Source organism: Lepisosteus platostomus, chromosome 1, assembly GCF_059453375.1.
Source record: "Lepisosteus platostomus isolate fLepPlt1 chromosome 1, fLepPlt1.hap1, whole genome shotgun sequence".
NCBI classification, from domain to species: domain Eukaryota; kingdom Metazoa; phylum Chordata; class Actinopteri; order Semionotiformes; family Lepisosteidae; genus Lepisosteus; species Lepisosteus platostomus.
This window is the reverse complement of record NC_142611.1, coordinates 20,985,520-21,008,297: the sequence shown is the minus strand read 5'-3', so window position 1 is coordinate 21,008,297 and position 22,778 is coordinate 20,985,520. Positions and strand designations below refer to the sequence as shown.

At 36.4% G+C, this 22,778-nt stretch overlaps 1 protein-coding gene across 2 annotated transcripts; it reads right to left on the bottom strand.

Annotated features, from left to right (window-relative positions):
* Positions 1-1,070: 1,070 nt before the first annotated feature.
* On the bottom strand, positions 1,071-22,344 carry ap1ar (adaptor related protein complex 1 associated regulatory protein). 2 transcript variants are annotated; one of them, XM_088627182.1, is made up of 10 exons: positions 22,029-22,344; positions 19,510-19,558; positions 18,409-18,435; positions 17,492-17,517; positions 14,845-14,941; positions 14,092-14,190; positions 12,284-12,345; positions 11,284-11,357; positions 7,710-7,832; positions 1,071-4,116 (listed from the first exon to the last, which is right to left on the bottom strand). In XM_088627182.1, the coding sequence occupies exons 1-10, from the start codon at positions 22,097-22,099 to the stop codon at positions 3,851-3,853; spliced, it is 894 nt and encodes a 297-aa protein (XP_088483308.1). In that variant the 5' UTR covers positions 22,100-22,344; the 3' UTR covers positions 1,071-3,850. The 2 variants fall into 2 exon arrangements, with proteins under 2 accessions (XP_088483308.1, XP_088483312.1); XM_088627186.1 differs by lacking the exon at positions 14,092-14,190.
* Between the last annotated feature and the right edge of the window lie 434 nt (positions 22,345-22,778).

The window sequence follows — 22,778 nt, the reverse complement described above, 5'->3', positions numbered from 1 at the left end:
CACTATCTCGTTTGAAATGCCTATATCATCACAGGCATTCCCTCTTCTTGGTGCTTTGACAGACCCAGTAAGGTAGTAGTCGTTATGCTTTCTGTTGCTGATGATTTCATTATAAAATGATGAAACATTTGTAGTTGGTGGTCTCTATGTCCTTTGAATGTTGAAAGTCAGGCCTGTATTGAAGTCCGAAAGCCTAGATTCTAGGTTAAATCCTGGCACCTGAATACTCATTTAGATCTACAGTGTTCATTTTTCCTGCCTCTCCCAAAAACACTTTGCATCTACCAATGTTTTTTTTTTATTTCATTAGACATGTTTCTTTGCTTCCAATTACATCATGGTTACCTGCTAATATAGAATCTATCTCACGCATAATGAATCTTTCAATATAGATGTTACTGTAGAGGGCTCTACTAAGCAGGCCTACTACCAGGAAGACCCCTGTTCCATGTACTTCTGACAAAAATTCTTCATTTGTTCTAGGAATCACTTTAGAAAGGACATAAATAAGCACTACAAGATGAAACTCCAAGATCTCATTATTCATTCAACCAGCAAAGGATTCTGTATCATGTATACGGAAGAAAAAACCTTTGTGTCATTGAAAATCCATTAACCTTACTGCTGTTAGGCAGAAGGATGAGATCCTCCATTTGATACCATGACATTTCTGCAGTAAAGCTGGTCAAAACATGAATACTGGTTTATGATCAAATCTATCTAAACCTGGCAATAATTATCACCTTTTATTTTTAAAGGGAAGCATTTAACAGGATGGAATATTTGTCTTTCCCAATGTTATTCATCATGCACAAACACAGGAACGGTAAATCTAAAAAAAGAAAAATGGAAGATGTGGCACTCTATATTGTCATTAGTTAAATTTATTTCTCTGCATAGCTTTTTGTTCTACATTGCATTCAAAAGAATTAAATATGCATTAGTACAATTCATTCAAAAATTTTAAATAAATCTTCACTTTTTTTTGACAGTCCTGATGCTTGGTAAACGAGGAGGAATGTCTAAATACAATGTGTGTGGATGTAGTAATATGAATAAAGTCACAGTCCTTTTTGGTTTCATTTCTTAAGAATATTTTATTTATACATGGTAGAATAAAACCAGAATAATGCAAAAGCACTGCATGTTCTAGAAAAAATGTCTGCTTCATAGAGTCTAAATAGTAATTACAATACAAGCAAAGGTGTCTGAATGATGACTTCAAGTATTTGAGAATGAACACAACTGCAAATAAACATTTTACAAAACAGCATTAAATTAGACAGAGTATGTAGTGCTACTTCACCTTTTAGTAATTCATAAAAGGCCTGGTTTAGAAAATGTACTTACAATACTGATTTGAAAAAGGCGCATGTTACACTAATCTAGCACAGTGTGCTTCAGAGCTGGTACAGTATGTGTCCTGATGTTTTTCATTACAACTCAGCTCCTAATCACCTCATCCCATTATACTCTGTGCTTGTACCAAAAGTCTATAATAGTGGTGTAGTATTAAAGCATACATTTAAAATAATCAAAAGTGTCTCACAAGAAAACAATGTGTAATGGTTGCTCAGAATCAGTGACCATCATACTTCTGGGCACTTACACATGATCTAAAGACAGCATTTAATCTTTTTTTTCTTTGGTCACTTTGAAACCATTATCAAACAATTCTATCATCTCACCTGAGAATTTATGCTTGTGAGAGTTCTCCATGCAAACCTGCATCCCTTCAGTTACGGATAACAGCCCCAGAAAAACTTATAACAGCTTGGTGAATAAACAAAGAACGGCTGTCACTGAGACTAGGGATTTCAACACGTATCGTAATCATTTTCTCCAAATTCTTAAGCACTTTCCTAGCTCATGAAAAATCAGGACCCACAACAAGGTTTAACTATTTACAGTATCTTAGTCTATGACTGCACTGGACAAAGTTAAAAAAATAATATCCTGATGGCCAGAGTGCAAACAAATGTTGTCGTAAAATTATGAAAGTGAAAACTTTAGGAGGAACCTTAGGAGGGGTGATCTGCTACTGAATATACAAGGCAGATGGGTGATTACATTTGAGAATATCATCCAATAGAGCTGGACTACTCAAACAAAGAACTGTGAACGCTTACTAACAGCCTGGGACAATGTTCTTCACATATAAAATGTTGTTATAAAAGTTTGCATTTTAAGGGAAAAGTACAGAATGGCTGATGAAAAACTGTTTTAATCTATCTCTGGCTGAAAATGACATGATGTTGAGGTATCCAAACAGACAATATACAACTCCTTCAGCTTGAATCATTTTATTATGATGTGCATGGCTTTTTATGGGGAGTATGCCTTTTATCATTTCATTTATTATACCTTTAAGATAATTGTATATAATTGTATTTGTACTGGTAAGTTTTTACTGAGGTTGTCATCCCATTACTTGCCAAGTTCATGATAAAGCCTGGAATAAGTGCAAACAGAAATACGGCATTACAGGTTTGTTTAGAAACAATCTGTCAACCGTATCTGTTATAAACACTGAATTATTTAAGATGATATTAAAAATAGCATGTTAACTGCAGGACTCTCAGTGACGGTGTTTGGATCACAAAAGCAATATGGGAGGCCTACAGGAAGTTTGAAACTGTAATGTACAAGGCCAAAGACAGCTGACAGCAAAAGGCACCTTAAATACTTTCTTTCCCTTCCTTATAATTTCTACTTTGGTAGGAAATTCCCCAGTTGTCATGATTCAAAGCTTTGGCTGAGAAAATAACTTTTGGTCACATCTTCTTTTTTAAAAGTCAAGGAATGTCAAATGAAAATCCATCATTATCCAATTAGAGTGATAAAAGAGAGCAAATATTTATGGGGTGCCTATAAGATAAATCCAGTGTTAAAAATCAATGACTGCAAATTACCTCAGTGTAAAGCAAAGTAATCCATAAAGCAATGAGGTTTCAGCATTTAAAAATCTACTTCCCCGAATTAACAAATTAATGTCAACAAAAGATGAATAGTTTACTTTTCAAATTAATCTCTCTTGCTAATTTGACTGGTTAATGTGCTGTAATCTGTAGAAGGCTTTTGATGTTAAAAGCCTCACTAGAAAGCCATACTCTTATTTTGGGGTCATGAGCTCTGTCTTCATTTTATATCCGCACCATGTAGAAATGCCAATTGTTTATCCATGTCCCTGCTTAGAGCGTTAACCACTATACTGCACTGCTAGGAGAGAATAAGGATGGACAAACTCCTCCAACCTACACACCATTCTTCTTTCGACATGGAGGAGCAGGGGGTCCTTCACTTATGTAAGTGTAAGCTTGCAAGTATCCATTAAGCTGCCATTTCACTGACAACACCTGGTCTCATAATCTCAACCCTATGCTGGCAGCTTTCTACCAAATATGTGCCACTGCTTGGGGAAATGTAGACATAGTTGACTAGTTACAGTATATGACCCAGTGTTGAACCCATGACAGTCAGCCACAGAGGCTCTTCCTGCACTTATAATGAGCACCCTTACTAGCTGAGCCACTCAAAAAGCCTTAATTTTGTCTTCACTCTACAAACAATTCATAAAATAGTGTTACAGATTTACAGTCTTAATGCTGCTATAGTGAAATTTAAAAAGCTGTTTTGCCTATCCCAGAGCAGTGTCTTAAGAGCAGATCAATGGATGTACAAATTGCACTTAATTCATTATGCTGACAGAAAACGGTCTGAATACAACAGATTCAGCGCCAACCTCTCCAGCTGTGATAAAAGGCAAAACAAAACTGAATAAATTAAATAGCTAAACTTATGTATACATTAAGTTAATCAGTTTGGTCTAAAGAAGGTCTTCCATCTCCAACTATCTGTCCTGTGGGTCAGAGCTGGATTTGTCCGTGTCAGCAGAGGAAGTCTCTAGGACGGGATTGACAAAGCCAGCATACTCTGAGTTACCATGGTCCTCTAGATGGGCGCTCACAAAGTCATTTTCCCACTCCAGCACATTGGAGTCTTCAGAGGCCGATGTAAGGTTGCTGCCTGTCTGCTTGTTAGTGGGCCTGAGAGCAGCATGAAGAATGTCCTCTTCCGTTTTAGAACGTTCCCTAACGGGAATCATCCTGTTCATCCCTGTGGGGAAAGAAAATGTATAATAACTGTTTCATGCACAATTAAAACAATAAAAATACAACATCTGCCATCAATCTACAATGGAACCAACAGACCTATTTTCCAGACCATTTTTCTCATTTGCATTTGAACATAAAGACCTGTTGGACCATACACTAAGGAAGGTCAACCCCAGTCCCCAAAAACCAAAATCCCCAAAGTTTCATGAATCACCCATGAATCATTGTTGTCTAAGTACTCGGAACAAACGATTACTTTTGAAACAGGTGAATTGTTTAGTTAGGTACTTTGGAGATCACCCATTCATCCATTTTCTAACCGCTTCATCCAATACAAGAGAGAGCCAGAATTTACCTCTGAAAACAACAGGCACAAGATGGAATACACCCTGGACAGGATGCCAGTCCATCACACAGACACAGACATACATACTCTCACACCAGGGCCGATTTTCCCAGAAGCCAGTTAACCTACCAGTACATTTTTGGACTGTGGGAAGAAACTAAAGCACCTGGGGAGAACATACAAACTCCACATAGACAGCACCCCAGGTCTGGAATCGAACCCAGGGTCCCAGCACTGCGAGACAAACAATGCTTACCATTGAGCCACTGAGCTGAATGTGAAATGAAAACTCCAACAATCTCCAGCTCTCAAGGACCACAAATGCACATTACTGCCTTAATGGCATTAATTAACTTACAAAATTGAATTTATTTTCTGTTATGTTATTAATGTTCCTTCTAAATTATTTAAGGGTGAATTGCAAGACCTGTTGCCTAACAGCTCAAGATCAGGGTGGGCCACTTCTCATACACACATTAAAGATCTAATCGATAAAAAAAGCACACAAATATAGTGATCTACCATCCAGTTTATACACTATTAAATACAGTTATGCAGGATGTTTCCCAGAAAACGTTTAAGAGGAAATGCAAATGTGCAATAGCTGATGTTTATGTTAGGTCATGAAGTTGTTATGGGCATACTGTAGGTACTGTACTATCTCTCAACACTGGAGGTGAGTGTTAACAAATTCTTAGGAAAAATAGTTAAATCTATCTCGCAACAAAAAGTTACAATTTTTCTTCACTTAAAGCACATCCTAGAAAACATAGATTCATATTCTTGAGACACCTAAATAAAATTATTTTTAAATGTCAATACAGAAACTTAAAACACTGCTCTGAAACATTTATTTTCAAGCCATAACTCCATTGGGTTGTTTTGACAACTAATTATGATTAAATAAACAAGGGAAACTACAGGGCTATGGCAAATGTAGTAAAAATATTTTTGATTAAGTTTCATCTAAAAAATCCTGTATAAGGATATGTGGTAAAGTTATAGAGGGACTCTATTATAGTATTCACCTCTCGTAACTTATCCCTTTTAGGAAGGCTGGTTCATTAAGTCTTTGCAGAACATAGAAAGCCATTAACTCTACACATTTTAAACTAATAGCTTTGTCAACGTGAAGTGTTCAGAATTAGTTGCTAATATGTCTGAAAAGAATACAACCCCCTAAGAATCTTTCTGAAAGTTTCTCCATCGGAAAGGGTTTTTTCCTCTGTGTATAAAGTGAAACATGTGTCCTCAAGAACAAACTACAATGCTAAGAAGGTTTACAATAATCAGAGTCACTTCTAAAGTGTAGGTCTGTTAACCACAAAAACAAACAGTTTTGAAATTGGTCATCCTAACCGGTGTTGGCATTTTAGATGTGTCAAGGGTAAAATCAATTGAGCTCAAAAATGCTATCTGAGCAAAGAACTGTAGACTGTGGTAAAAAAAAAAAGAAAAACCACAATGCTGGTCCACAAGTTAAATTGAGGATCTGCAGTACAAGGGCAGACAATAAAACTATTAATTTCTTTACCTCTTACATTTAAATACTGGCTCAAGGTCATTAGGACTAATGAAGCAGAGAAGTCTGTTACAAAAGCATTTTCAAAATCAAATTAAAAATGCTTTAAAGATAAATCCCATATTTCCGTATTTATTACTACATAGACAAAGTTAACCTGTTTTACATTTACAGATTAATGTTTAATGCCCAATCACCACCAAATAGCATCACCAATGTAATGGTTTATTAACAGCCTGAATGAAGAACCATCCCTTTGAAATGTAAATTGTGGACAGACAAGGTATGCAAAAGTACCTGAACCTCTTTCATCCCTTGATCACATGACTTTTTATTGACAGAAATATTTTAAATGATGATGATAATGTCCCAGTTAAACCTTAGACTTAACATTACAGTTTCCCAACCAAGCATATTTCATTCATTTTCTACATTTTCTAACCTCTTTATCCAGGTCATGGTTGGAGAAGGGGGACAGTGCCTATCCAAGCAAGTAACTGGCACAAGGCAGGATACACCCTAAACAGACACCGTCACAGACATAGAGACGCACACACTCACACCAGGGACACTTTTTCCTACAAGCCAATAAACCTACCAGTATGTTTTTGGACTGTGGGAGGAAACTGGGGCACCCGGAGAAAATCCACGTGAACACACTATGCAGATAGCACACCAGGAATTGAACCCCGGGCCCCAGAGCTTTGACCTTTGAGGCATCAATGCTAACCACTGCATTACATAGGGTGCTAGACTACACCCTATGTTATCACTAACTGTGGCTGAAAAGATGATCCACACATTTGTCTTCTCACGAATTGACTACTTAAATGCTCTACTCACTGGGGTGTCTAAATCCACATTGAACAAACTCCAGCATGTCCAAAATTCGGCAGCCAGAATCCTGGCCAGTTCTAGTGCAAGTGTTCACATTACTCCTATCCTGGAGTCCTTGCTCTGGCTTCCTGTCAAGTTTCGTGTCGACTTCAAATTCCTTATGCTCACCTATAAGGCTCTACATGGCTTGCCACCTCAGTACCCATCTGATCTATTATCGCCCTACTCCCCATCTCACAACCTTCGCTGCTCTAATTCTAGTCTCCTAACTGTCCCCAAAGCTCATCTACATTCTATGGGTGACAGGGCCTTCTCCTGTTATGCCCCTAAACTCTGGAACTCTCTCCCCAAGGATATCAGAGAGTCATCTTTTTTTAAACTCCTTCAAATCCAGACTCAAAACCTTCTTCTTTGAAGAGCCTTTACTTAACTGGTTCTATTCTTTACCCCTCTGTTCCTACTGTATTTAGTACCACCATCTACTGTCTCCTCTGCGTATTCTCATCGTGTTTATCTTGTGCATTTTTTATTGTTTATTTTTAATTGTTGTTGTCATTTTGTAAAATGCTTTGAGAAGCCACCTTTAAAGGTGCTATATAAAATAAAGTTTATTATTATTAATAATAACAATAACAATAATAATAATATTATTATAACTGTTCTGCCCCCTTACATTTACTGTATATTGCAGCTGGGAATACACTGCAAATGTACATTTAATAATGAAAACTGCAGAGGAGTGCAGAAATGTACAAAATTATTTTTAGAAAATTACTTGATAGATTTATTTAGAAATAAAACATACGTTTATAAGGAACGTAGGATGCAGCAAACGTAGAATGAATCATAGAAATTTGCATTTATGTCACTGGGATATAACTATTCTTACCCTCTTCATCCTCCCACTCCAGATCCAGCGAAGTGTTGTCATCATTGGTGGACCTGGTTTTACTTGTGAAATCACAGCTGCTCTCTGTGTTTGGAGTTGCCACGTTGGTCTCTGAAGAGACCCCTGGTGGAAAGCAAACAGCAAGAACTATGGTTACAGAGTAATAAATCTGAATCACTATCAATGACACCTCATTATTGCACTCGGCCATAACAGCATTCTCAAATAAAACAATGCAACTTAAAAGAGAGTTCCAGAAAAAAGTAAGTTAGACAGATATGGACTGAAATACACATGTTCAGTTAGGATGATGATGACTCTAATTAACAAGCTGAACAGCTGAACTTCCTGAACCTATGCAGTGTACGTCTACATGCATATCAGAATCATAAAAGCCTTGTTTACAGCTTACTGTATCTAAGCAAATAAAGAATTGGGAGATGTAAAAAAAAGGAAAATTATGTCAACATTTCTTAAGCCTGGTAAACTGAGTTCATTATTCCATCTCCCTGCAGCTAATTTTCATTCATCATCTGCTGGTCAAAGAAAATGATTTTACTAACCGGTGCTCAGGCTTGAATAATGTACTGACGAAATATGCAAACGTATGCAAAAGATTTTCTTCAACATTTGGCTATGGGAAATAAATGTAATGACAATCTCACGGAAAAACAAACGTTCTATGCAAATTCATAAACTTTTTCATTGGGATTATTTTAACTGATATGCAAACTTTCCAAAAATATTTCCAGCTTTAGCATGTGTTAAACCAAACAATTTGCACTTGTAGGAACATCCTGAAAATGCGGTGAGCATTTTATACACAATAGTTGTAAATCTACCATACAGCTGTGGGCACTAATTAATTTAGTTTAAAAAGTGTAAAAAGTTTATTGGACATAAATTTGACATACATTTGTTGTAGCAAGTATTTATATGGACAACGTAAATTAACGGTTCAAACCGTGAATAAGTGTTATAAACTTCTGTCTACATCTCATATTATAGCACCAGTATAACAAGCATGAATACAGTCTGAGACAGTTAAAAACACTGATACAGTCTGTGAGCAGCACAACCTGGAGGCTTCATAGTACCCTGACCATGATATCAGTGAAAACACAGATTTACACCCACAGTGATTACAATTACTCTAATTACAACCACCTAAACCTGTTTTTGTCAGATCTCAGAAGTTTAGCAAGCTTAGGCCTGTACAGTCCTCCAAAGGTTGTTATAGGTGATGTGGACCAATAGGGAACCTTAATCCCTCTGATCCTTAATTTAAAAAAATTATAGCAAATATAGTAAGTGGTGGCTTTGTGCTATAGAATATACAGTTCTTTGATTAAGACCACAGGCATTACACTACTTGCTCATTAAAGATGCTACAGCATAGTTCATCTTCTGTATAGTGGCATGCTGGCACACAATGGTACCTCACTGATAGATGACATGGGTCCCTACCTATTTGTGAAGTAGTTTAGGATTGTTTTTAATTATTTGGATATTATTACAATGAACAAAGGTCTCTTGTGAATCATTAAAAAATCACTAAATAAAATAAAAGATCATTCAATTTGCAACAGAAATAAACTTTTACAGTAGCTCAATGACAGTCATCTGAAGTGGTCTCTAAAGTTAGTCTCACAACCATAAATATTCCAATACTTTAGCTCTGAATGACTGCATTGGAGAGAAAAACAACATCTGAAAGTATATTACTTAATATAAGTAATATTTATGGAAATTTATATTTTTTTCATAAACACAATGTTAAGATTAAACTTCAGACAGTATTGAGTCATTTTATTGCCTTATGTGTAGGGATAGTGCACAGATATCTTATCTCTACAAGGCAGTGGGGATGTATTCTATTCTAATTACCTACTAAGGAAGGTTATAAATGAGCTTTTTCTTTGACATGAGTGATATGTTATAAAGGGAAATGGCTTTGATAAGAGACAAAAGATCAAATAATGATATTAATGTATCCTGTGCTAAAGTTTAATTCCTGTCTGTATGGCTGTATTTTCTCATTACACCACTTGCTAAAGCCTTATGATTCAAGCAAAAAGGGAAGTCTACAAAAAACAAGACAAATTGTTTTTTTCTAACACTAACATCTGTTAGTATAACAAAATGTGATGAATGGGTACTCACCCCCATGATTCTAAAATACATACTTTATTAGTATTACAAAAACTCAACAAAGCTTGTTTTCCACATCCCCTTGATTTTGTAAAGTTACTGTAAAGATTGTGCTTATCTTAGTGTTTGGGTGTGCTTTGCCATCTCTGTTTCTTTTTTACATTTTGCATGCTTTGATGCAGCTTGTTAGCAGTGGATTAGCCCGACCAATATGGTAGTGTAGGGGAATTTACTACCTGGGCCACCCATACAAGTTAAGTAAAGAAATACTACGTTATCCTTTTATAGGATCTGTCTTATTTAAACAGCTAATTTCATTAATTTGGAAGAAGGTACATTATCTAGATGATCAGCATTGTGGTGGTCATCTCAGTTGTCCCTTTTTGAGTGGAGACTATTCTTTATTCTTATTCATTTTTTTTACTTCAAGGTTAAACAATTTTTGCTATTTTTAATTTTTCTAAAAAATAATTTAACTTTCAGCACAGTGCTCTGTGTTGCCTGCGGGAAAAATCTGCCTCCTCTAGGGGCACATTTTATTGTGTGGTTGTCATCATCTTTGAGGGACTGTTTCAAACCTGAAATTCTGTTTTACTGCATTTGTGTTTATATTAGATCAAACACAACCTATATCATGTTCACAAATCAATTCCTATATAATCTTTTACAGACTAAGCAGGACAACTGAACTTTGAGTGTAGGATCTGCACCTGTGCCTGGAAGGTTGCCAGTTTGTATCCCTCGGCTTGGAGAGGAACCCTACGCCGTTGGGCCCCTGAGCAAGGCCCTGAACCCCAACTGCTCCAGGGGTGCCATATAAATGGCTGACCCTGGGCTCTGTCCCCAAGCTTCTCTCCATTTCTGTGTCTGTGTGTCTCATGCAGAGCAAGTTGGGGTATGCAAAAAGACAAATTCCTAATACAAGAAATTGTATCTGGCCAATAAAGTGATCTTATCTTATATCTACTAAACACTTATTATGTACATATATCTATTAAATCCTGATGTTTCAACAGAATATACAGTATATGGGTGTAATAGCACTTGATAATCACAATACATTTGTGTTTTGATATGAACAAAGGCTGTTCACATATGTGACATCTTTGGCGGGTTGCTGTTTATAATGCCCCGTCAAAGATCTAGGATAATGACTGCTGTAAAAAAAAAATCCACATGACAGTGTGTTGCTCAAAAGAACCCAAATGTTTCTGGATAGTGCTTCCAAGTCTCAAACTTTGTTTGCATTCTAAAATGTCAACCACATGATAAAGACTATATTTCTAGTTTACCGACAGTATATCACTAGACATACTCGAATGGGATCTTGGACACCTTTAATGTATCTCTCAAGGCCATTAAAGAAAACGACACAAGAGAAAGTCTCTTCTCTTTGATGGGTAGATGTTTGAACATCACTTACTGCTGCTCCTGAAGGCGTCAGACTGAGCTCTTACATTCTGCAGGTAGGTTTCAAAATCCTCTCCTGCGGCTAACCTGCCAAAAAATCAAAAACAAAGTTTGTGAACATTTCTTATTTTTTTATTTCATTTATTTTTTCAATTTTTCTTAGAAAAAATCAGAAACTGGGAACACAGATACTGTAGATTGGGTCTCCCACCACCAAAAATATTAAATTACAAATTCACACAGAAGGATCGGAGCAGGAACAGAAAGAGTGAAAAAGGATCATGATTTCACAATTGTTAAATGTGTAATCTAGCATGTCTTCTTTTTGCCAATGCAGGACATGCAAAACAAAATGTAGTAAGAACACACAGAGTGGTAGAATACTGACCTTTCAAAGGCATTCAAAAAATGTTATTTTGAATGTTATTATTCATACATTATGTCCTCCTAAAATTCTCAAGAATATTTCTTTATGATTCTTTAAAATAATACAGAACCCACTGAGGAGTTAAAGGGCAAATGAAGATTACCTACAATACTGCCTCAAATAATAAACATTATAATTAAACTTATTTCGATCATCCTGTCAAAAACAAATATTTTCATTAAGTGCTTTTGAAGGCAGGCCAGAAGTTTTAATTGACACAGATATACGTTAAAAATGTTTAAATATCCGTTTCATCTTCTGTGTTTTGTGGGCAACTAAAGGAGGTGTGTAGATACCAGGAGCAATGTGGTTGATTTTATCGCACAGTGTAACAGAAGCTGAAGAAGAGGCAACTGCTGTTGTTACACCTGGAAATTGATTTCTTTAGGTCAGAATTAATCTTTAACATGCAACTGTTTTGTGGAACTTGTTTTCTAAGATAAAATTGAAACTATAGAAACTGGCAAAAGCAGCTGAAGTAGTTATATTAACCCTTCACGTAACTGGTACGATTACTAAAGAACACATGCCAAAATCTCACATTACTAAATCTAGACTCATGTATATGAACAGGATGCCTACTTACGTTCTCTGATGATCACTACTCCCTCCTACATCTGACTTTCCTTTTATCTTCTGGATCCGTTGCTGTTTAAAAAAAACAACATTTTTCACAATAGACACAAGGCTTTTCAGTGTATACAACTAATGGTAATCTGCTGTTGTCAAGTATTAACAATCAAACTTGCTCTGGAAAATGCTCTGGATATGTAGCCCTATATTACATTAACTATTAACTTTGACACACTTTCTTACTAGCCTTTTAACATTAAATTTGCTGTGAAAGAAAATAGCATTTTATCTTGACATCTAATTCTCATTTGCACATAAAAGGTAAAAAAGAGGACTGGCATTCAAAACTATGATAATGATTACAGATTATCCTAGAACTGTCATTCATATTATCAAAAACTAAACCTGGACCTGTCTAAGGGAAATATCCCTTTTGGAATATAAAGTCAGTCTATGGGAAGGGTTGAAGCAAATGAAACAAAAACAAATGAAAAAAGAAAGCTACAGTAAATGAAACATTAAAAAAACATTTTAAAATATGTAGCAGAGAAGGAAGTGAAAGGATGAATGAGAAGAAGAAGCTCCAAAAAATATAAATCATAAAATTATTTTTTTACCAAGAATAAACAAGCCTGAACCTTGAATTTTTAGTCCACATCACTGGCTGTGATGTAGCTTGCGATTCAATGGTCTTTAGCAGTCCAAGGGTAGGTTTACACTTGGCAGTTAATGGCAGCAATTCCTAATAGCCATCAATCATTACTTGTACACGGTTATTTTCACAAAACAGCTTTGTATCATTCCCCAGGCAAAACAGCATCTAATATTGCAAGGGCAGTCTGAGATGTTAATTCTATTTATTCTGCATATACTGTAAACCTAACTATAAAGTCCTCATCTCTGTCTCCAGTAAAATCACATACAGTATATATTCTTCATTTGTGGCCTATAGTATCTTGGAAAAACAGCTTTATTCACAGAAAGTGCCAACATTACTCTGGCATACGAACTGACAAACTGGTATGTGCAATTTAGACTAACTGATTGCATTTAACTGCTAGCAATTATTGAAAGTGCAGATAACTGAAAAAATGTAGATATATATGCCTTCAATAAATGCTAGCAGTCAGTTATCCGCAATGCTTTTTTAAAAACAGAAATTTCTTGCTCCCAATATCCCCAGTAATGTGATGGGAATGTCTGATTTCAGAAAAGGAAAGGACACAGGTTCTTTCCACTTAGCCTGCACTGTAAATAGTATTGAAGGGGCTTACTAAATGGCATAATCTGTTGGCCAGCCATACCTACCAGACGACGCTCTTTTGCAGCTTTACAGAGGTCATCATGAGCGTTCTTGGTCACATTTGTTTTTAAAGCCACACAAAGAGAAATCAGTTTCTTGATAGTGGACTTTAAAGCACAAGCAGATTAGCCACACCTTTAAAAACAGGGAGCTTAGAATGTTTGCCAGCCTCTTCAAACAACTGTGTTCTGAAAACCAGTCACCATGCAATAGTTAAGTATTAAACACAAAATGAAGTAATGGGACCAGGGGGATCATAGTTTTAGTTTGTTGTACTACTTATGGTCTGAGAGCTAGCGAAATAGCATTTCGTTATACCATGACAATAATGACAATAAACTTGAACTTGACCCAATAGCCTCTCAAACTCTGTATGTGATGTTGCAAGCCATCTTGCAAAAAAAGCCAGGCTTCGGTCTGGCTAGTGCCAAGTGTAAACCCACCAAGATCACAGTATATAGTATGACAGATTGGAGGGTGGGACAGTGACAGGACAGGGGTGTTCTGTACCCCCTCACCTCCGTTTGCTTTCTCTCTTTGGCAGCTCTGGCTGCTTCACGTTGGGCGGCATATAAAGCCTCCTCTTCTAGCCTCAACTTCTCCTCCTGTGCAGCTAACTGCGCAGAAATCAAATAATAAGGCTGTTAGCGGACTCTTGCCGGAACACCAAAAGAAAGGCAAAAGCAAATCCAAAATGGAGAACTGCAAAATCAAAACAAAAAAAACTCATAAAACAAGGTGGTCAAAAGAAGCAGGTGCTTTTTCCTGATAATTAAACCTTTTTTAATTAAACCTTATATTGTCTTTAATCCAAAGCTCTACTAGGAATGAAATTGAAACACGGTAAAAAGATTGCTCACGTGTATCTATCAGTGATCAAACAAAGCTATCTAGATTTCTTTCAATCTTCTTATAATTTATTTTGGTTTCTGTTGCATATTTTAACCAATGGTAGATGAATCAGAGAATGACTTAAAGGCATTATGCACTGACAAACCAGAGTGGTTCATTTCAACCATGATATTTAAGAGTTCTTTCCACAGGTAGACTAATACTGCTATTGCATAATACATAACAGTATAAAAATGCCTACAAGATTTAACTAAAAAGACTGAGAGACACTATACACATGAATGGGAACCTCTGTAAACAACAAAAACCCATTTAACAGTTAAATGCAGCACTATCAATCTATAATCCTGCACTTCTGTAAATTCAGCAAATATGGCACCTCACTCATATGTGATATATGAAATATCATACACATTTACCTCCGAATGAAGTTTTTCATCTACCAGTGTCTGCTTGTCTGAAATGGCACCATATCGCTGCTCCTTGAGATGTACAATTTCATCTTCACTTATTGCTCTGCAAATCAAAGAAAAAAATTATCGTCAAAAATCAGAGGTCGGATCAGGATACTTGCAAACACATTTGATCCTAGTGCAAATTCTGGAAAGAATTAAACAAATCTGCACATTAAGCCCAGCCTTCAGAGCCGTTACACATCAGACATGAAATAATGCATTAAAACATACTACTTCCTAACACACTCATCAGCTGTTGCATTAAATGAAGTCCAATAAAATAATGAAGGTCCATAAAACAATATCACTGGACATAAATAATAATATAACTAACTTTTTAATTCTAACTCAGCATTGAATACGAATCAAAATGTCTTAAAATAATTGACATGGGACTAATGGGTAAGCACTAATAACCATTAAAGCCAAATCTAATGATTAATTTAATCCTGGTTACAGCAATGTAACCTACATCTACACTACACCTACTGTATACAAACAACATTATGAATTAATTCATGAAGATCTTCAAATAGGATCATTTGGTAACAGTATCTACTAGGAATGTAGTAGAACAAACTTTTATGCACTGTAGCAGTAAGGCTATGGCCATACCTAGATTAAATCATTTAAGAAAGATTATTAGAATGTTTATCTCGCCTTAGAAATAAGCTCAGAAACTGGTCAGCTCCTCCAAATCAGCTCTGATAACCAGCATATCGGACATAGCAGGACAACAACCTGGACAGGACACCAGTCCATTGCAAGGAACACATACACACAACTCAGGACACTTTAGAAACGCCAGTTAAACAAGCTGGCATGTTTTTGAAAGGGTCATGGGAGAAAAAGAAAAGTCCACACAGAAATAGCCCTAGTTCAGAACCGAACCCAAAACCACTCAAGAGCTGTGAGGTAGAAACACTAACCAAGCCGCCATGCTACCAGTGTAGAAGGAAAATGTAGATTAAAATACTGTACATACAGGTATGCAACAATTAAAACCATGGGACAAAAAAAAAGAAAAACAAGGATTCTTTGTTTAAAAATACAGAAAATCATGTCTTGTATTTGCCAGACAACATTTGATACATGTCACAGAAATATACCTAGGATTAGGTTCATGAGGTTCAATGACTCTCGTCATTTAGTTGGATACCAATAGCATTTTTACCCCACATATCTCCAATGAAAAACACCCTTAATGACGTTCAATAGATGTATCAAATGACTTCTGTTTACTCCTACTGATCTTTCAAAAAGCATTATCATTGGCCAATGTTTTCAGTAGAAGTTTTTTTTTTTTTTAAACGACTTGATGTTAAACTTAGCTGCCTCATCATATGACTTTTGTTCAAGCTGTTTAAGCATCTAGAGTTATTTAGATTTTCCTTCACAAAGAATGTACTGTGGTATTGCATTTTCCGTGTGCGCATCTGCTGGACAAGTACTGATACTGAGGAATGTTTTTTAAAGGGATAAAGTATCTGATTCTAACGCAAGAGCAACATTTTACAGAAAGACATTGTTAACTGCTCCATTTGAAAACATGTGATAAATTCAGTCTGACGTTTTACTACATGTATGTATCGGCAGTGTTAAATTGCACACTGCCATCACAATAAAACACTGTTACCAATAAACTCTTTTGCTATTTTGATGTGATGTGTTAAAAAGAACTGAACTTGTGTTTGAATCTGTAAACTATATTAATCCAACATTTTGCACTTGCTTTTCGTATTTACATATGTACATATGTTCAAAACTATGATATTGGTTAGTGTGCGGAAATGCCTTCTGGAAATACTATCAGGTTATATGGGTTATTACAGGTATAAGATTTTTTCAGTGGCAATAAATACATGCATTTCACAATCATACCACAGAATAGGATTTGGGTTTTTTTTGTAACACAGGTGCTCTGCATGGGCTGCATTTATTCACAGTTTGGTGAAAGCAGCTGGGTCTGGCACTAGTGAAATACAAATTTACAAAAAAAATTCGAATATAAAAATAACATTTATTGCTATTCCTACTCAACCTAGGATGAACTACCAATGAACTACACAGAACAGAAAATATTTCACTTACAGTGTATATTACCTGTGTGAAGTATTACAAAGAATTCAAAACATTGAATTCATATAGTAGTAATTAGTTATTATCCAAATTAATCATCGTTCATTATAAACTTCTCTGTTAAACATTACATTTGTGTGCACTGACAGTGTATCTTCTGAGGACTACCCTGGATTTATCACAAAAGAGAGGCCTCTAGTGGACTTGAAATATTTTTACAGTGTATGTACAAATGATAAAGAAAACCTTATCAGGTCAAAGTACAGTAGGGATATCAGGAAAAAATGTCTGTTCAAACTTACATCCTTCCACTTATCAGTTTTTAATTCATCCTTAAAATACTGGTTTAATATTTTATATATTTATAGAGATATGAGAAACAAACTCAAAGTACCAGCCAAGACATTTCAAAAATAATAAAGGACCATAAACCTTCTATTATAAATTTGCATTATTTAAAAAGTCCTGTTCCACCTACAAAAAATTCAGCAAAAACTTAAATCAGCTAAGAGATTTTAATTTGTGCACATACCGTATGCTGCTTCCTGGGCTCTCTGCCTGTAAAGAGGAAAAAAACAACATATCCAAACAATTAAGACCCTCTGAGAAAACTCAAGGATTATTTATGACATTGAATTCAAAACACAATAATTTTGCCTGAGAAAGTAACTCAAAGTCAGCACATCCTGAACACTCGAGAGCTCTTGTGGCTCTCCAGAGCCAGAAATGAGTAGTACTGCACTTCGGGCTTGCTAGGGTACTGCAGAAAGGCACCAAACAGTGGAAGTACCACAACACACAACCCATGCTTGCCAGGTGTGATGGGTAGAATGTGTAAATCCTTACCAAAATTACTTTTTGAAACGTGTGGATTTACAGCTTTTCTTTTTTAAAAATGATGCTTATTTGTGCACACACTAGTCAACCCTGTGAAAGACGATATTGATGATATTTGTAAAACATCTTCATCACAAAATCATCACCACAAAAATCAATGAAACACTTCTAGTGTGAGACTGAATAGGAGATGGGATGGCTAGAAAATTTAGATTATTAGGTGAAAAATCTATGGTGGAACAGGACACTGTGTACAGAAGGTTTGCAATATCTTCAATGTCTCCAAGAACATGAAACCTTTCCAAAATCAACCTGCTACAAATGCTCTTCCACACACAAGTTTGTTTAATGTATAATTTATATACCATATATACCTATACCATGCAAAAAACTAAACTATTTCCTATATGCTCTGAGGTTGGTAACTTTGCCTCAGACAAAATCCTTTGCTAAAGTATAACTTTCAGGTGTCCCACTGTATGACAGTTTTGGAATTTATCATTCGAAGTCCTAGTGTTCCAGCCGTCCCACATAACCATTTATAACAGCTGTGAATAAGGTGCACTGAGAAATGAACTGATCATTAAAAAGTATCTTTAGGTGTTAACTCACCTCATCGCTCTCCACAAGATTTTCAAACTGGAAAAAAAGGAGAAAATCCTTTACTCCTTTATTTTGTATGACACTAAAGGTTTTAATAAATACATTGACTTAAACATATCAGTCAAAGCAAAAAGGCATAAAGTGATTTCCTTCATTAGGGACAAATTTTAAACACTATCCAAGGACATATTTAGATAAATTGACTCACTGACTTAGCCAGCAGCCATGTCACCCTGCAACTCACATCTGGCAACCCGCTGAAGCTCAGCAGGTGTGAGCCTGGTCAGTACCTGGACGGGAGACCTCCTGGGAAAAACTAAGGTTGCTGCTGGAAGAGGTGTTAGTGAGGCCAGCAGGGGTGCATATATGCGAGTCCTAATGCCCCAGTACAGTGACAGGGACACTATACCGTAAGCAGGCGCCATCCTTCGGATGAGATGTAAAACCGAGGTCCTTACTCTCTGTGGTCATTAAAAATCCCAGGGTGTTTGCCGAAAAGAGTAGGGGTGTAACCCCCGCGTCCTGGCCAAATTTCCCATTGGCCCTTACCAATCATGGCCTCCTAATAATCCCCATCTATGAATTGGTTTCATTACTCTGTTCTCCTCCCCGCTGATGTGTGGTGGGCATTCTGGCGCACTATGGCTGCTGTCGCATCATCCAGGTGGATGCTGCACATTGGTGGTGATGGAGGAGAGTCCCCATTACCTGTAAAGCGCTTTGAGTGGAGTGTCCAGAAAAGAGCTATGTAAGCGTAAGCAATTCTATTTTATCTCTTACTCTGTGATGACTAGCAATGTATGCTATGAACATCCATTTTCCACCAATCTTCTTTTGTGTGGCTGATGTATATGCAGAACAGCAACTACAACTGTAATGTGTAGGTGGTTGGAGTACACATTGTGAGGAGCAGAAGTGTATCCCTATATGATACCTGATTCATTTTTGTAGATTGGGCATATCGTCACTATGTATTCCTTGACCTATTCTGACTCACTATAGTGAACAACATTTTATAGTTTTCAAAGTGTTTTATTTGACATTTACTGTACATCACTGGTACTTTAAAGCACTTTCAGTAGCAAACAGTTATATAATGAAATATTATACCTCTATGGTGAAGTGCTCCCCTGCGGCACTCGTTCGAAAGTACTTGGACCTACAAAAAGACAAAAAAATAATATTGTTAAACAGGTCTTATAAATACTGTAATGAAATATCCATGTTTGAATTATGTCAAATTAGAGCAGGATACGTTCTCTATTTTATTATGCTAGAAAGCGAAACAACGGTCTGTTCCATTGTTTGAGGTTAATATCCTGAATAACCAGTCTTGTAATTCCTGAACTTATTCCAGCTAGCAACAGGTCCAATGCAGGATAAACCCAGGATGGGATGCAAGTCCATCACAGGGCAGTCTTGGAAAGTACTTTTAGAAAACTATAGGACAAGGTGCAGCATCATCTACTCAATATAATATCCAAAATATAACATGTTTAAGGTTGATTTTCAGATTTGCTCCTAACACAGATCTCTAACCCAAATTTGGAGAGCCCAAGTGCAGTAGGTTTTGGAGGTCACTTTAAATCACCAATTTCTAAAGACAGGGAACAATTCCATGTTATCAATTTAAAAGGTAATTTGTCAAATTAAATCATACAGAATCTAAAATCTAAGTAATCTTCAGTCTTCAAGGTCTAGAATTCTATTCATTGAAATGTCTATTTCTGTGATTCATCACTTGCATACAGTTGTTGTCAATCATTACAACCAGGTGACTTAAGACTGTCTTATTGGACTGGGGTTAGAGACCAAGGTTCTATCACACCAAACCTGAACAGTTTGCTATGTGTTTTCAAGCTACTGTGGCTTGTTATCATACATTTCACAGCCATAAAAGGAAAAATGCTATTTTCTTCACATGTAGTTTGTAAATTTACTATATTTCAAACAGAGATAATGTAGTATATCAAGCACCTCTACTTTGTTTTTGAATATGCTTGTTGTAGACAAGCAGTCACTTCACTTTTCTCAAAGTAAAACCCAATGTGATTGGAATGAGCCTACTACTGTACAGCAGCACAGAGTTTTTCAGGAATTACATTCCTGAATCTGAGTTATGTTCTACTGGAATACAAATCTTAAGAAAAGTTCAAACTTTCACATATTATCTATTGTATAATGTGCATACAGGGCCTACCCCAGCACTTTCATACCTGAAAGCAAACAAAAGTACCTCCTTCTCATTGTTAACATTCATTATTATCTGAAAATAATGCAAATTAGTTTACAGATCATTGAATGAATTCCGTCTTTTCTAAAAGCTGCTTTTAAAAGCCATTTTAAGTGTTAACGTTTTGTGAATTACAGTCAACAAAACAAATCTGGGTGGGAAATCATTAACTTTGAACGGTTTTAGTAGTTCAGGTGGGTAGCTGCGTCAGCATGCGTAGGCTGCAAAGGAACAAGTAATAGGTTTATTCCATGCTAAAAAAAAGAAGAGAGAAAAAACACAACGTTTCGGCCATGGAGCCTTCTTCAGGTGTCGAAAGGTTTGAAAGGTTCTGCTTTGTAATGGTTCAAACTACAGAAAATATCGTGCCTACTAAATTTCCACATTTTGTTACACTAAGACTATATTAATTATACGCAGTCGCTGACCACATTTTAGTGATACAGAGTCAAATGAATGTGGTAGGAAACGGGTGATTTGTTTGGCCCACTGGTCAACCCAAATGTTACTATTGTTCTCTCAAAAGCCAAATGGCAGTTAAAACACAAATTCGTAAAGGACAAGTCTGTCAAGTAAGAAAAAATATGAGACATAAAAGTAGTATTTGGCACTTCCGACTGATCTCAGTTCAAATGGAATCAGTTATTTGCCTCCTAGGGTGTGACAGTTTGCCTATTCCCGAGTGTCCCACGTGATACAGTGTGAAAGGAACAGGTCACTCCTGTCATGACTTCACTGGATACACTGAATTTGTCATAGTTAAAACTTGAGACCTTTTATATGAACCTAGATGTGCAAAAAATGTTAAACCTAGAGTAATTACATTAATTTATTATACCTATATATTTGACGATATCTACAGTACATGACATCCAAACTACTGATTTCAATACTGTACTTGTATAGCTGTGTAGACATTTTTTATATCATTATATATGTACGGACTACTCAAACTGCCGTTTACACGAAGATTAGTTATTATACAAGTCCGTAATACTGATTTTTTTTCCCTCTGTTACAATGCCACTTAACCATGACGACAGCAAATGAGCACCATAGTAACAATACTTCCGCAAAACGATTGATTTGATCACATGAGCGTCACAAAAATGCCTAAAGTCGCCAATGCACTTCCCAATCAACTAAACACAAAAGCGACTGAAGCACAACTCTTTACTGCAAGTGAATACCTCGGTGTACTTTGTAATAGTTTACCTATTAAACATTCAGATACAATTAAACAGCGTACCTGCCAAGCCTACCTCGGAAAATGAAATGCTGCAATCAGTTGTAATGCTAAATACTAACTTAGCAAATACTTATTCTTTCGGGACCGTGGTTTCCCTAATTAAAAACGCACAAACGAGGCTGGAAATTAAAGTATTGGCTTACTTACCCACCACCTCTTTGGATCCTGTTAGTTTCCCTTTTAAAGACCCCGCAGCACCAAGCCCAGCAATTCCCCATTGCATACTGACTCAAACCTGAACAGCAGTGCACACCTCGGAGCGTGCCGCTCTAAAAGCACAATTAAGGGAAATGGGGTTCTTCACAACAGAAAATCTCTCTTCTTAGTTATATTTGCATTGATCGCGTTTATGCCCCACATACTTGCAATAAACGCGCTCTTCTGTCAAACAGCATATGCCTATTTTCCGAGCATATCTCTCATTGTTCGCCACTTCCTGAAACGCCCACGAGTCATGTTTTTGCGACGTACGGAATGCCATCTGGGTCATAAATGCGCAAATACGCAAAAAGCGAAAGGGACGTTTTTAACCATAGAAGACCAGTCAGTATGATGGTAGTGAAAGCTGTGTGTCTTTGTTCAGGGGAAAACATGCGAATATGGGTAACACGTTGTCCTGGATAACTATAATTATAGGCGTAAATTCAATGAGACCAATATTTTTGTCCGTGAAACATTCCCAAGTGGGCACAAGACAGGATGAGCCTTACACATTGATTTTAAAATGAAATAAAATTAACACGTGAATTTACATTGCTATATTGTCTCTTTGTCAACCAAAAGTTCCACTGAACAGTTACTCAGCACTACTGACGTTTTGCAAAGTATCTATGTGACTTTTTGAGGCACACGAAGTTACACTTGACAAATCCAAATTAACCTGGGCTGAAAGCCCAA